This window comes from Fukomys damarensis, unplaced genomic scaffold (genome assembly GCF_012274545.1).
Source record: "Fukomys damarensis isolate Sample0158 unplaced genomic scaffold, DMR_v1.0_HiC HiC_scaffold_12, whole genome shotgun sequence".
Taxonomy (NCBI): domain Eukaryota; kingdom Metazoa; phylum Chordata; class Mammalia; order Rodentia; family Bathyergidae; genus Fukomys; species Fukomys damarensis.
In genome coordinates this window covers 4,325,154-4,336,564 of record NW_022900924.1, presented here as the reverse complement: position 1 = coordinate 4,336,564, position 11,411 = coordinate 4,325,154, and the positions used below count along the sequence as shown (strand labels likewise).

General features: G+C 44.6%; 1 protein-coding gene and 1 long non-coding RNA gene across 12 annotated transcripts in view; one reads left to right on the top strand and one right to left on the bottom strand.

Moving 5' to 3' along the window:
* Gal3st1 (galactose-3-O-sulfotransferase 1) overlaps positions 1–11,411 on the top strand; it is a 28,834-nt gene that overhangs the window by 11,951 nt on the left and 5,472 nt on the right. For 3 of the 11 annotated variants that reach the window (XM_033762318.1, XM_010603794.3, XM_010603798.2), the window contains exon 2: positions 3,700–3,747. The exons of 5 other annotated variants lie outside the window; for them this stretch is intronic. Coding sequence is in view for 1 of the 6 variants with exons in the window: in XM_010603788.3 (XP_010602090.1) it covers positions 5,902–5,904 (3 nt within the window). In the remaining 5 variants the exon portion in view is untranslated. Of the gene's footprint in view, positions 1–3,699; positions 3,748–5,627; positions 5,905–6,294; positions 6,519–10,378; positions 10,550–11,411 lie in introns of those variants that run through there. 3 more of the 11 variants (XM_010603788.3, XM_010603795.2, XM_010603792.3) reach the window with 3 other exon arrangements.
* Positions 5,457–6,250, bottom strand: LOC104848067. Its single transcript, XR_004516754.1, has 3 exons — positions 6,111–6,250; positions 5,815–5,946; positions 5,457–5,553 (listed from the first exon to the last, which is right to left on the bottom strand). It is a non-coding gene; the product is annotated as an uncharacterized LOC104848067 (long non-coding RNA).

Here is an 11,411-nt window from a genome sequence, read left to right as displayed (position 1 = left end):
AGGCAGGGGCCACCACGCCCCGCTCTCTCTCTCTCTCTCTCTCTCTCTCTCTCTCTCTCTCTCTCTCTCTCTCTTTTAACAGTTTAAGTTATGCCTTTATGCATTTCGTGAATTAAAAATGTGTTTGTTTTAAAGATCCTATAAATAAACACCACCCCTCCCAGCATGGTATTTACTGTTTAAAAAGCAGTATGTTACCGACCACACGAGAGAGTCTCGGGGATAGTGGTGTGTACAGTCTGAAGGAGACAGGCCGATGGAGAGCTTACACAAGGGAACCCACACACCTTAAAAGTTAGTGCTGGGGACAGACGCCTCGCCGACGGGGAGGGGCGCCCTCCCTCAGCTACATCGACAGCGGCACCAGACAGCCCAATACGGGACTAGCCTGCTTGATAGTAGCAAAACTGTGACTTTTCTGTGACGCTTCCAAGCGAGAGGTCGGCAGGGAGCGCACTCAGCGCGGAATGGGTCTGGGGCGGGTGTCAGTCGGGCCTCCTCCGCTGTGGGTGTGTGCGCTCGCGGTGGGAGGAGGGCGCGGTCCTGACTGCGGCCGGCTGCTCTCTCAAACGCGTTAAAAGCGCCTTTTAACAACAGTTTCATTACCCACCTAACCTGAGCCCCTTTAAGCCAAAGGCAAAGGAAGCTTCTCTGAACTGTGCGAGCTTCAGCTCTGCCATTTCACTATTCTGCTGCTGGTGCCCTGGCCTGAGGGCAGCACCGCACAGCTGCGGGTTCACGTACCAGGGCAGGCCCCAGTCTGGAGCCTTGGACCAGAGAAAATCCAACACTGAAGAAATGCCATTTTCTCTGCTGCCTTTTAAGAGATTAAGCAGAGCCAGGCGTGGTGGCGCACACCTGTATTCCCAGCATTTGGGAGGCTGAGGCAGGAGGACCACTGTGAGTTCGAGACCAGCCTGGGCTACATAGTGAATTCCAGGTCAGTCTTGACTACATAGTGAGACCCTGTCTCAAAAAAAAAAAAAAAAAAAAAAACAGTGAGAGAGAGAGAGAGAGAGAGAGAGAGAGAGAGAGACTAGGCAGAAATTATAGATTATTCAAATTTCCTATTGTTTGTTGAGCCATGCTTTTCTGTGTATAACTGCAGAGAGGAGAGACCGAGTGAGAGCATTTTAGCACTAGGAGGGTGCTCTGGGTGTGCTGCAGTAGCTCAGAAACCTGGAGCTACTTTCCTGTACCCTCCCAGGCCCCTCCCTGTTCTGTGCTAAGGCAATGCATTGGGGCTCTGCTTGACAACTTGGGCTCAGAAACTCCCTTCAGGGAGCTCTCTAATTGAACAGAAACTCGGGTATAAAAGGCAAAACTCTGAGCCTGGGGAAGACACTTGGGGGCCTCAAATGCCTTGAAGTTAAGTTGCTGCTAAAACTGCAAGTTCCTAGTAGGATAAAAAGAGCATTGAAATCATTGAAGGTCTGTTTTATTGGCAATTTAGGATGCAAAGTATTTTATTTTTAAACTTCTAAACTTTTTGTTGTTTTTGTTGTTGTCGTTTTGTTTTGAGACAGGGTCTCATTAAGTAGTTCAGGCTGGCCTTGAACTCATTATGTACTCCAGGTGTGATCCTCCTGTCTCAGCTTCCTGAGTGCTGGGATTACAGGCAGAATCCACCCATGCCTGGCCAAACTTCTAAACTTTGAAAACAAGATAGCCAAGTTAAAAAATATAGCGTTCCAAAAATGAGTGTGCTTATTTAGAGCTCAGTTTTTCTGCATGAAATATAAAAACCCCTCTCTAAAATTTCTAGATGGGAGTAGGACTATTCTGAAAGCCTGTGACTAGTTGAGCTGATCAGTCTCAGCTGGTAACATTCCTTTTTCACCTTGGTAAGAGCTTCAAAAAAAAGCTTCAGATGAATTGTTCTAGATTCTAGACACATACCGACAATTCCATTCCAGATGTCTCCTGCAAGGTGTTTGCCATATACAGGAATCCATCTTTATCCTTCTGGCTCTCGTACACTTCTGAGATCAGCACCCACACACTTGTCGTGCTGGGTCTGTTCACCAAGAGGAAGAAGGCTTGGTTAGCATGGAGCTGTAAGCGTCTCCTGACGATCTCGATGAGCTCACTCAAGTAGACAAGTCAGGAATGAGGGCCTCAGTAGTACCCAGGGTGGGCAGCTGCTTGTCGCCCTTGCGGCCTTCCGTGATCTCCAGGATCTTAGTGGGAGGCTGCGGCCAGATGAATCAGGAGCCTACGCTTTGTTCAGAGGTATGGCACTGCTCAGAGGTCTTCTCCGACAGCACCTGCTTGGCAGGAGGAGGTCCTGGGGGCCTCTGTGGCTCGGAGTCTCTCTCGGCACTTTCTGAACAGTTCTTGGAGTCTTCCTTTGTGAGCATCTTTAGCTGCACTCTTGGGGCTGCCTTGATGTCCTGAAATGATTTGAAAGATTATGTTTCGTGGTCATTTTGGCTTTGGGGATGAAACAGAAGTCGTGTGGCGTCAGACCCAGTGATTACATTGAAAGAGGACTGTAATTAGTTTTTATGTAATTAATTAGTTTTTATGACCCTCCTTTCCCATTGGATGGCATTCAGCAGCAACATCCACCATAGTTTTCAGAATTCCCACCTCATAAAGATCAGGAAAGAGGACTTCCAGAATTGCTTCAGAAAGTGTTGAGGATGGGAAAAGTGTTTTTGAAAAGGAGGAGTATTTGGGGGGGCATTAATGGCAATGTGTTGTTTACTGTAATAAAATTTTAAATTTAAATATTCACTGTATATTCTACTCACCTCTTTCATATGCCTGTTTAAAGAAAGTAGCCATTATAAAAATGCATAATTTAGAGAAATCTCCCTTACCTCTCCCCCCAGCTCTGCAGGTTAGCACTGCTGACAGAATGTGGGTTGAATATCCCTAATCCAAAAATGTGAAGCCTGGGATTTAGCTCAGTGGTCCCAATGCCCGCCTTGAAAGCTTGAGTTTGATTCCTAGTACCCAAAATAAAATATAGGCACACTAAAAAATATTGTATAAAGTTATCTTTAGGTTATGCGTATAAGGTGTATTAAACATAAGTGAATTTCCTATTTAGATCTGGGTCCTATTGCTAAGATATCACACTGGGCATGGTGGTGCACACCTGTAATCCCAGCACTCGCTCAGGAGGCTGAAGTAAGAGGATCACCACAAGTTCAAAGCCAGCATGGGCTACATAGTGAGTTCAAGGCCACCCTAAACTGCTTGGTAAAACACTGTCTAAAAAAAAAAAACAAGCTGGGAGTTACACGCCTGTAAACCCAGCACTCAGGAGGCTGTGAGACCCTGTCTCAAAAAATCAAAACAAAACAAAACCAAAACAAACAAACAAAAAACCACCTCATTATATATATACATGTATGCAAACACTCCAAAATCCAAAAACTCCCAAATCCCAAATTTCTCTGATCTAAGACATTGCGGCTAAAGCACACTCAGCCTCTACTGCCCTCCAGTTGCTTCTTTTCTGGGCCTCTCTGTGGGTTCACCTACATCCGTACATGGATTTGGGGGAGTGGAACATTTTGGTTCCAGAACATTCTATTTTCGAACAAATAGATCCTAGAGTGGTTAGTATTGTTTTTATTTATTTTTTACATCTGCAGGTGACTTCTTCTGGAAATAGGCCTTCCTGTAATGGTTCCTTGCCACTGTCCGCCGCGACTGTTTCTAAATTTCTTCTGTTTCTGCCCTTAGGAAATCCCTCCCTCACCCACACCGGCTCAGCCCAGCCCACCTTGCAGGGTGAGTGAGCAAGGGTATCTCATTGCCACGGAAGAGGCCACATTCTCTCTTGTACTGTTCTTCCTCTGCAAGCTGCTTCTCCGTGTCTCTTCTTGTGAGGAAGACTTTCTAGATGATGTATTCTGAGATGGATGCCACCCGGTCGGGCAGGCCTGGAGGGCCCCTTCAGGGCAGAGCTGTGGGTGCCTTGGGTAACTCTTGGGAGCAGCCTGTGGGCTCCTCCCCCAGACAGCTGGCTGGCTGCTGTTCACAGGGACAGCGGTGATGTGTGGTCACAGGACAGCAGGCATGACCTCCTGTGACCTCTGGGGTTCAGGAGTGTGAGCTGGGTTGGGAATGGAAAGTTTAGGGCCTGGCTTTGCAGCTAAGGGAGAGTGGAAAGATCTCCCCTAACCCAAGGCTCGACTCTCTCCTGTTTCTCAACCTGAACTGCACCCATTACAGCCCATGTCATGGTCCCCTGAGGATCAGGTTGCAATATTCAGACCAAACCTCCCCATAGACTGACCAGTAAGAACAACAAAAATCCCAAGGTACTCCGTCAGAAATGAAGGTTGAATGATTTTTATTGTAAGTGTATCACATGCAATATTTAGGATAGACTTATGCAAGTAGCAAAATTTTTATTCATTGTTTACCTGAAATTCACATTGAGCTGGAGAGCCTTACCTGCTGGCTGTGTGCACAGAGAACTGGCTGATTGTGTGACCAGAGCTTTTTTCTTCCCAGCTCTGAACCTCAGTTTCCGATCTATTGCTCCTACAGATCCCAGGGGTGCAGGGCACTAGGAGAGGCTCTTCTTTTCCTTTTTTGTTTTCAGTTTTTTTGAGACAGGGCCTCACTATGTAGTTGAGACTGACTCACTATGTAACCCAAGCTGGTCTCGAACTCACAGTGATCCTCCTGCCTCAGCCTCCCAAGTGCTGGGATTACAGGCCTGTGCCACCATGCCCAGCTTCTTCTTTTCATCTTTATTTACAAAAGTGTTTCATTACAAACCCCAAAAAGTCTAAAAATAAGATAATGAACATTCATGTCCTCATCAACCAGTTTAAAATTTAAAACAGAACCATGTTCCAGTACCTTCTCCTGCCATTTCCCCACTCCTCATTGAGCTGATTTTTAATTTTTAAATTTTTAAAATTGTTTATTTGCTTTTGTGGCACTGGAGCTTGAACCCAGTGCCTCACTGAAAGGGAACAGCAACGCTCAACAACTAGGCCACACACACCGAGAGGTCTGACTGGAGATTTTATTCAAGGAGTGGGAGTAGAGAGAGAGAGAGAGCAGAGAGAGAGAGAGGGAGGAAGAAAAAGAAGAAGAGAACAAAGAAAGGAAGGTCCTTTTATTAGTTTTGGGCTGGGCTATTGTTTATTCATGAGGAGTGGGCTACCTTTAACCTATCACAGGCCAGGTTGCCTTTTATGGGTCCAGTCCTGCAGAAACAGGTTTTAATTTCTCTGTCTCGCTGTGGCCTTGGTGGGAGGGAAACTAAAGATAAGAGCATGAGGTCATTTTAATAGCCAAGAAGCACCAGGAAAATGCAGCCTGTGATGGCGGCGTCACAAAATACTTTAACATGATCAATTCCCTAACACTCACCACTCTGGTTTAGACTAGAAACGGCGGCCAGTGCAAACCACACGCCAGGGGAAGGGGGCGACGTATCTGTCTTCTGTAATTACTTCCTGCTGAGTCTGGGGCGAACTTAGGGGCAGGCGTGGGGCCTGGCCGGCTGCGTTGTCCTTTATGAACATGGAATTATGACAGCAGTAGCATTTTTACTGGAATTGTTGGTGGGGCTTCCTGAGAAAAGTCCAAGCACACAAATCAGTTAATGAGGGAGGAGAGAGGGGTAAAGATAATTTGTATGAGGCTGTGGACTGGGTTGCAGGGTTACTAAGAACAAGTAAAAAGGTAAAGATTGTGACTTCAGTCGGGGTGAAGTCCGATAAAGTTCCTTGGAGCCACGCGTTGGTGACCCAGTTGGCTATGCGGGTAACAGGACGAGAGTGGGGAGTGAACCAGAAAATATCAGTCCAAAGATCATTTAGAAAATGTTCAAACCGAGCTGAGATCTGAGCTATGGTTGGTCGGTTGGCTGCCATGTAACACGGTGGTCTCGATGAGGTCTCCGGCCTGAAGTATCAGCTGATGGTGAGCTGTCTGTCGGGAGACTTGAGTGGAGAGGCGACTGACCTGGGATTGAATAAGATGGAGAACATAGGGGGCAACTGTATAGGTAGATATGGAAAGAGCAGCTGAAATCAGCTGTGGGCCAGTCTGAAGAGTGGCAGGAATTTGGTGATTTGGTCAAAGAACTGGCATAAGGTGGCCTGGAATGTGATTTCAGGAGATCATACCTGGGTCTGAAGGATGGCTGAGTTAGGCTGGGAGAGAGTCAAGGTACACACGGGGGTCTATCAGCTTGGGTGAGCTTTAGGAGGGCAAACAGGAGCAGGAGAGGAACCATTATTGTCTCCAGCAATTAAGAATGGCAAAGATTGAGATTATGAGGTAATAAGTCAATGAGAGTAAACACCTGGAAGTAAAATTATAATTGGGAGGAGATACTGTGGCCAATCCTATCCCAAGGACAAGTCCCAGGAGTACTAATATAAGAGGACTTAGGACATCAGTGGGTGCTGTGGTGTGAAATGGGTCACAATACCCCATGAGAGGATGAGAGGGTAAACAGTTAGGTTAGCTTATCTGACTCAGGACTGGATGGTGGCGAAGGATCCTGGGCAACCAGGTTTTCTGGAATCCAAGTAAGTTCAGAGGTCCCATGGAGGTGGCTGAATAGCGTAGATGAGGTCCTGTGGATATGACCGGGAGAGGAGCATGAAGATATGGTTTAACGCGAGTCATGGAACCATCCTGGAAGGCACTTAAATTTACAGCAGGGCTTTGAGTGCATTGTCTCCTGGAGTCAAAGTCCATGAAGTTCTCTGGATTGACCTGTTTTACTTTAGAGTGGTGGTAGCTGAATTTTAGTTATCTTGACAGCTGCGGGAGTAACTATAAGTGCCTTAAATATGGCTCTTTTCATATATAAAGTCTCTCAAGATACAGGGGGGCCTTCCAAACAAGACCTCATATGGGGAGAACCCAGTATAACTTGGGGTATCTCTTATTTTAAAGAAGGCCAAAGGGAGCCGATCAACACATAACCCAGTATTATTTGACAATATTTACCTTAATGGTACAATTTATCATTTTTTAACCTTGCAAGAACTCTGAGGTCAATAAATAGTACAACAGTTTAACTAGATCTTGTACAACCTGTTATAAATGCTGGCCCATTGTCACTGTCTATGGAGAGAGGCAGAGCAAACCTTGGAATTTTTAATAAAATCTTGTATACCTCTGAAGCCCTGTTTTATAGGGAAGGCTTCAGGCCCTCTAGGAAAAGTACAGACCCATGCTAACACATTTATAATCTTTACAGGGGGTGGGTGTCGTAATAAAGAGGAATATTTGGGAGGAGAATGGGCCTCAAAAGTCTATCACTAGTGCCTGTTTACTGACTGCCTCTTTTGGTTATTCTTTTCTGCTGGGTGTTTAAGACCAAATTAGAGTGAGACCTGCGTTAATCAATATGAACCTCTTGTTATCTGTCAAGGTCAGTTAAGTCTTTTTAGGCATTATTTTGGAACCATGTATAGGGCCTCTCAGCATCCAGTGTCATCTGTTAGGATGGGTCCCAGTCTTGCTTGACCATGGTGCTTTTAGTAAAAGCGGGAAGATTTTTTGATGACCCTCCTTTAGCACACGTTATATTTGTCCTCTGGTGTCCAGCAATTTCCGTGTTCAGGAGGTTGGGTGACTTACCAAAGATGTAGGATGTTGTAGAAAAGGTTCCTTCATACCTTGGATCTGTGATGACCTTGGAGGGCCAGAGCCAAAATATTGGCGATCTCCTTAGGCCGGTTACCTTTTAGTGTTGGTCTCTGCACTTTGGTGGCTGAACACCCAGAAGAGAAGATCAGTGACATCAGTAGTACAGTAGGAGTTTAACCATCATAACTATCTAGATAGCAAGTATCTTGGAATTTAAAATATAGTTAGAGGGCTGTTATCTTACCAATCATGGTTGTTGAAGTAGTTGACTCTTTGTAGAATATTAACAGAAAAACTTGTAATCAGGAGCCACACATAATGATAATATTTTAGCATGACAATCATGATGACATCTTGGTAACAAACTTAGATGTGTATCGTAGTATAGATCAGCCATTGTTAAATGTATTTATCTTTTTAAAAAATATATAAGGACAAAAACAAAAACCCAGGAAACTTATTTAAGTTATTACCTTTTGATACGGTACCATCTAAGGAAAGTGTATGGGCAAATGTACCTGTACAAATGTACAAATGTACATTGTACCTGTAACAAATGTACCTGTAACCATAAGTAGGTGGAGCAGAAGAGAAGGGAGAATACCTGGATCAAAAGGTCATTGTCATAAACAATACATTGGAAAACCTGTATGGTCAAACAGCATGAATACATTTTGTATACCAGAAAAGCAGCAATAATAATGATTATAATTATATGAAATCTTATGTCTTGTAACATAGCTTGGTATCAAAAGGATCTTTTCTTTTTTCTTTTTAATAACTCCTTGTTTTTTATACAGAAAATATTATATTTTGAAGATAACCATCATAAACGTGTTACAATAACATATTTAGAACTCAGCCCTTTGATGATAGCCAATGTAAACATTTTTAACAACATATTTAACAAGACGTATCTTTCTATAAGGCTATGAAAATTATTTGGGCTCCCATTAGTGGCTAAAGATCAGAATAAATTTTCTGAGCACCTGCTTCTTTATTTACCAATAGGAGTGTACCCAAACTTAAAAGTTTATATTTAATTATCTTTAAATTTGTATTTAACCTATAAAACCAGGGTATAGAAATCAACAATCTACTTGTATTTGATGTCATTTTGATAACATTTAGACAGACAAACATATAAGACAATTGAAACTAGAGTATACTCAGATGGTTTTGGCCAATTGAATTATAAAATCTTTTAGTTACGACTAGTGAAAACCTTTGCAGGTCAATATTAACAGAGATCTCTTGTAGAATTAGGTTTAAAAGGAATGGAGGCTCTTTATGACTGTAAATGTAAACCTTTTATAACAAACTTGAAACCAACAAGCAAGCATACATATTTTCTTATTAAATCATTTTTACACACTTCCTCTAAATAAGGCCTTCTGGTCTTGTATATCTTTCTTTACCTGTTTTTAACAAGACAAATATGCAAAAATCTTTCATGTCAAAAGTATATCTCTTATTTATAGCTTTCCTAATATTTTTCTGTCTCACTTACTATTAACCTTCTATAACAAACTTCACTTAAAGTGTCCCTTTTCTGTTCTCAGAGTGTTACATCTGAAAATTTGACTGGCTGCCCGTAGAACAGTATTAACCTTGAGTTTTTAGAAAAGAGTAAGTTAACCTTATAATCGCAATTTAAGAATGTGTAATGTACAAGAAGTGTTTTAAGCAAACCAAAGGGAGAGGCAATTGGACCTCTTCCAAAGGGTAAGCACATTTTCTGAGAGGTAAGTTTACCGAGTGAAAAACAGCAGATATGGCAAGCAGTGAGGTAGGGCCTGGAGGTTCAGTATCTTGGGATAACAGAAGACAAAAGGAAGATGTTGGAGTGTTGGAAGGGCTCGGCATAGAAAAATGAATGGACGCCGCCCCAATCTGGGATGAAATGTCACGACCCAATAAGGGAACGGGGCAGGATGGGAGGACTGGGAAGGAATGAAGGAATGAAAAGTCGCCAATTGTGCATGACAGTAGGGGAGTCTGTCCAGGGCGTTGTTTTTGACCTTCTACCCCAACAATAGAGGTCTGAGACAGGGAGGTAGGTCCCCAATATTCTCTCAATGCAGAAAAGCTGGCACCAGTGTCTAATAGGAAAACAATAGTCCCACCTGCCACAATCAAGGTCACCCTGGGCTCCTGGGTGGTGATCCGCATTGGGCCAGTTGAGTCAGGGCCTCTTCATAGCCCTTCAGCTGCCACCAGACCTACCAGGTCATCACTCAGGGGAGTGGTGGGGCCAGTGGCCCAATGGCAGGTGGACGCCAGGGGGCAGTCGGAACCCCAGTGTCCCTCTGTTGGCACCTAGGGCAGGCTTTGTAGGCACTCTGGGATTTGGGCACTCCCTGGCCCAGGGACCCTTTTGATTGCACTGGTAACCCCCTGAAGGGTCCCTTTCCTTGAGACAATTGTGGTCTGGCAGGACTGAAGGCTTGTGCCAATAGCTGGTATTTTTGGTGATCTTGAGATCATTACAGCCATGATAAACTTTGAAGGCTGTGGCCAGAACTTTTGCAGGGGGGAGTCAAAGGTCCCCTCTCAAGCCTTTTTGATTTGAGTCTAATGTCAGGGTAGCTCTGAGAAAAGAAGTGCATCATAATTAATCTCTGGCCATCGACAGACTCAGGGTCAAGCTTGGTATGTTGGCAGAGGCCATCAGTCAATCTTTGCAAGAAGGCAGATGGATTTTCATTTTTATACTGTATAATTTCATTAAGCCTCTCATAATTTATAGACTTCATAGTGGCACTGAGGAACACACGAAGGAGACAATATACCTGTCTCGAGCTTCAGTTCCCGCCTCAGTGTTGTAATCCGATCTGGGTCTCGTTCTGGTACCGCGAGAGCACCTACCGGATGGTGATTATTTGTCAGGTGTTCTTGATCTGAATGAGCACGGGCCTGATCCAGCACTCTTTTGCCTTCTTCAGGAGTTAAAGCATTGGTAAGAACAACAAAAAGATCATGATAGGTTAATTGATAAGACTGTGTCAAGAGTTGAAATTGTTTTACAAAGGTTGTTGGATCGGCAGTGAAAGAACCAAGTCTGGCTTGGATGAGGGCCAGTTCAGTCATGGGGAAGGGAGTATGAACAGGAAGATTCCCTCAACCCCTGCCACTTCACCCAAGGGCGCCATCGTGTGTCTCATATGAGACTTGGGTGGAATGAGAGGTGGGGTTGGAGCAGAGGGCAGAGCGAGATAGGAGGTGTTGAGGAAATAGGAGGAGTAGGAAGGACAAGAGGAGGAGTCAGATGGGGCAGGGGAAGGAGTGGGTTGGTTTCTTGGGGCCGGGTTCGGGAGAGGGTCATTGGCTGGGTCCAGTTGGTCTGAAGAGTTAAGAGAAAGGAGGGTGGCAGTGGAGGGACCGTGGGCTAGCAGAAGTGTGGGAGGAGGTGACAGAAGAGACAGTCTCCAGACAGTGGAACAAAGAGAGGGCTGTTTGCTAAGATAAGAAAAGCCCTGGACATATGGAATCTCCGACCATTTTCCTGGACACTCACAAAAGTTACATAGGTCTCGAATTAGACCAGGTTCAAGGGAGCCGTTAGGCGGCCAGACATTTTGATTATCTCATTGATATTGGGGCCAAATTTGAGTAGGTAAGCGAACTAGCCACTTGGGTTTTAGGTCAAGGCCTTCCAAATTCCTGAGTAAGCATCCCAAAGGAGAGTCCACGGGCGTGGAAGAGCCAGAGCCCATGACCACCAGGACAGTGGAGGAGGTTATCAGAAGTGCAGACATCTCTGAGAGTTCTGACGAGACCTCCCTTTTCAGACCAGTGTCTGAAAGAGTAGAGCTCAGTCT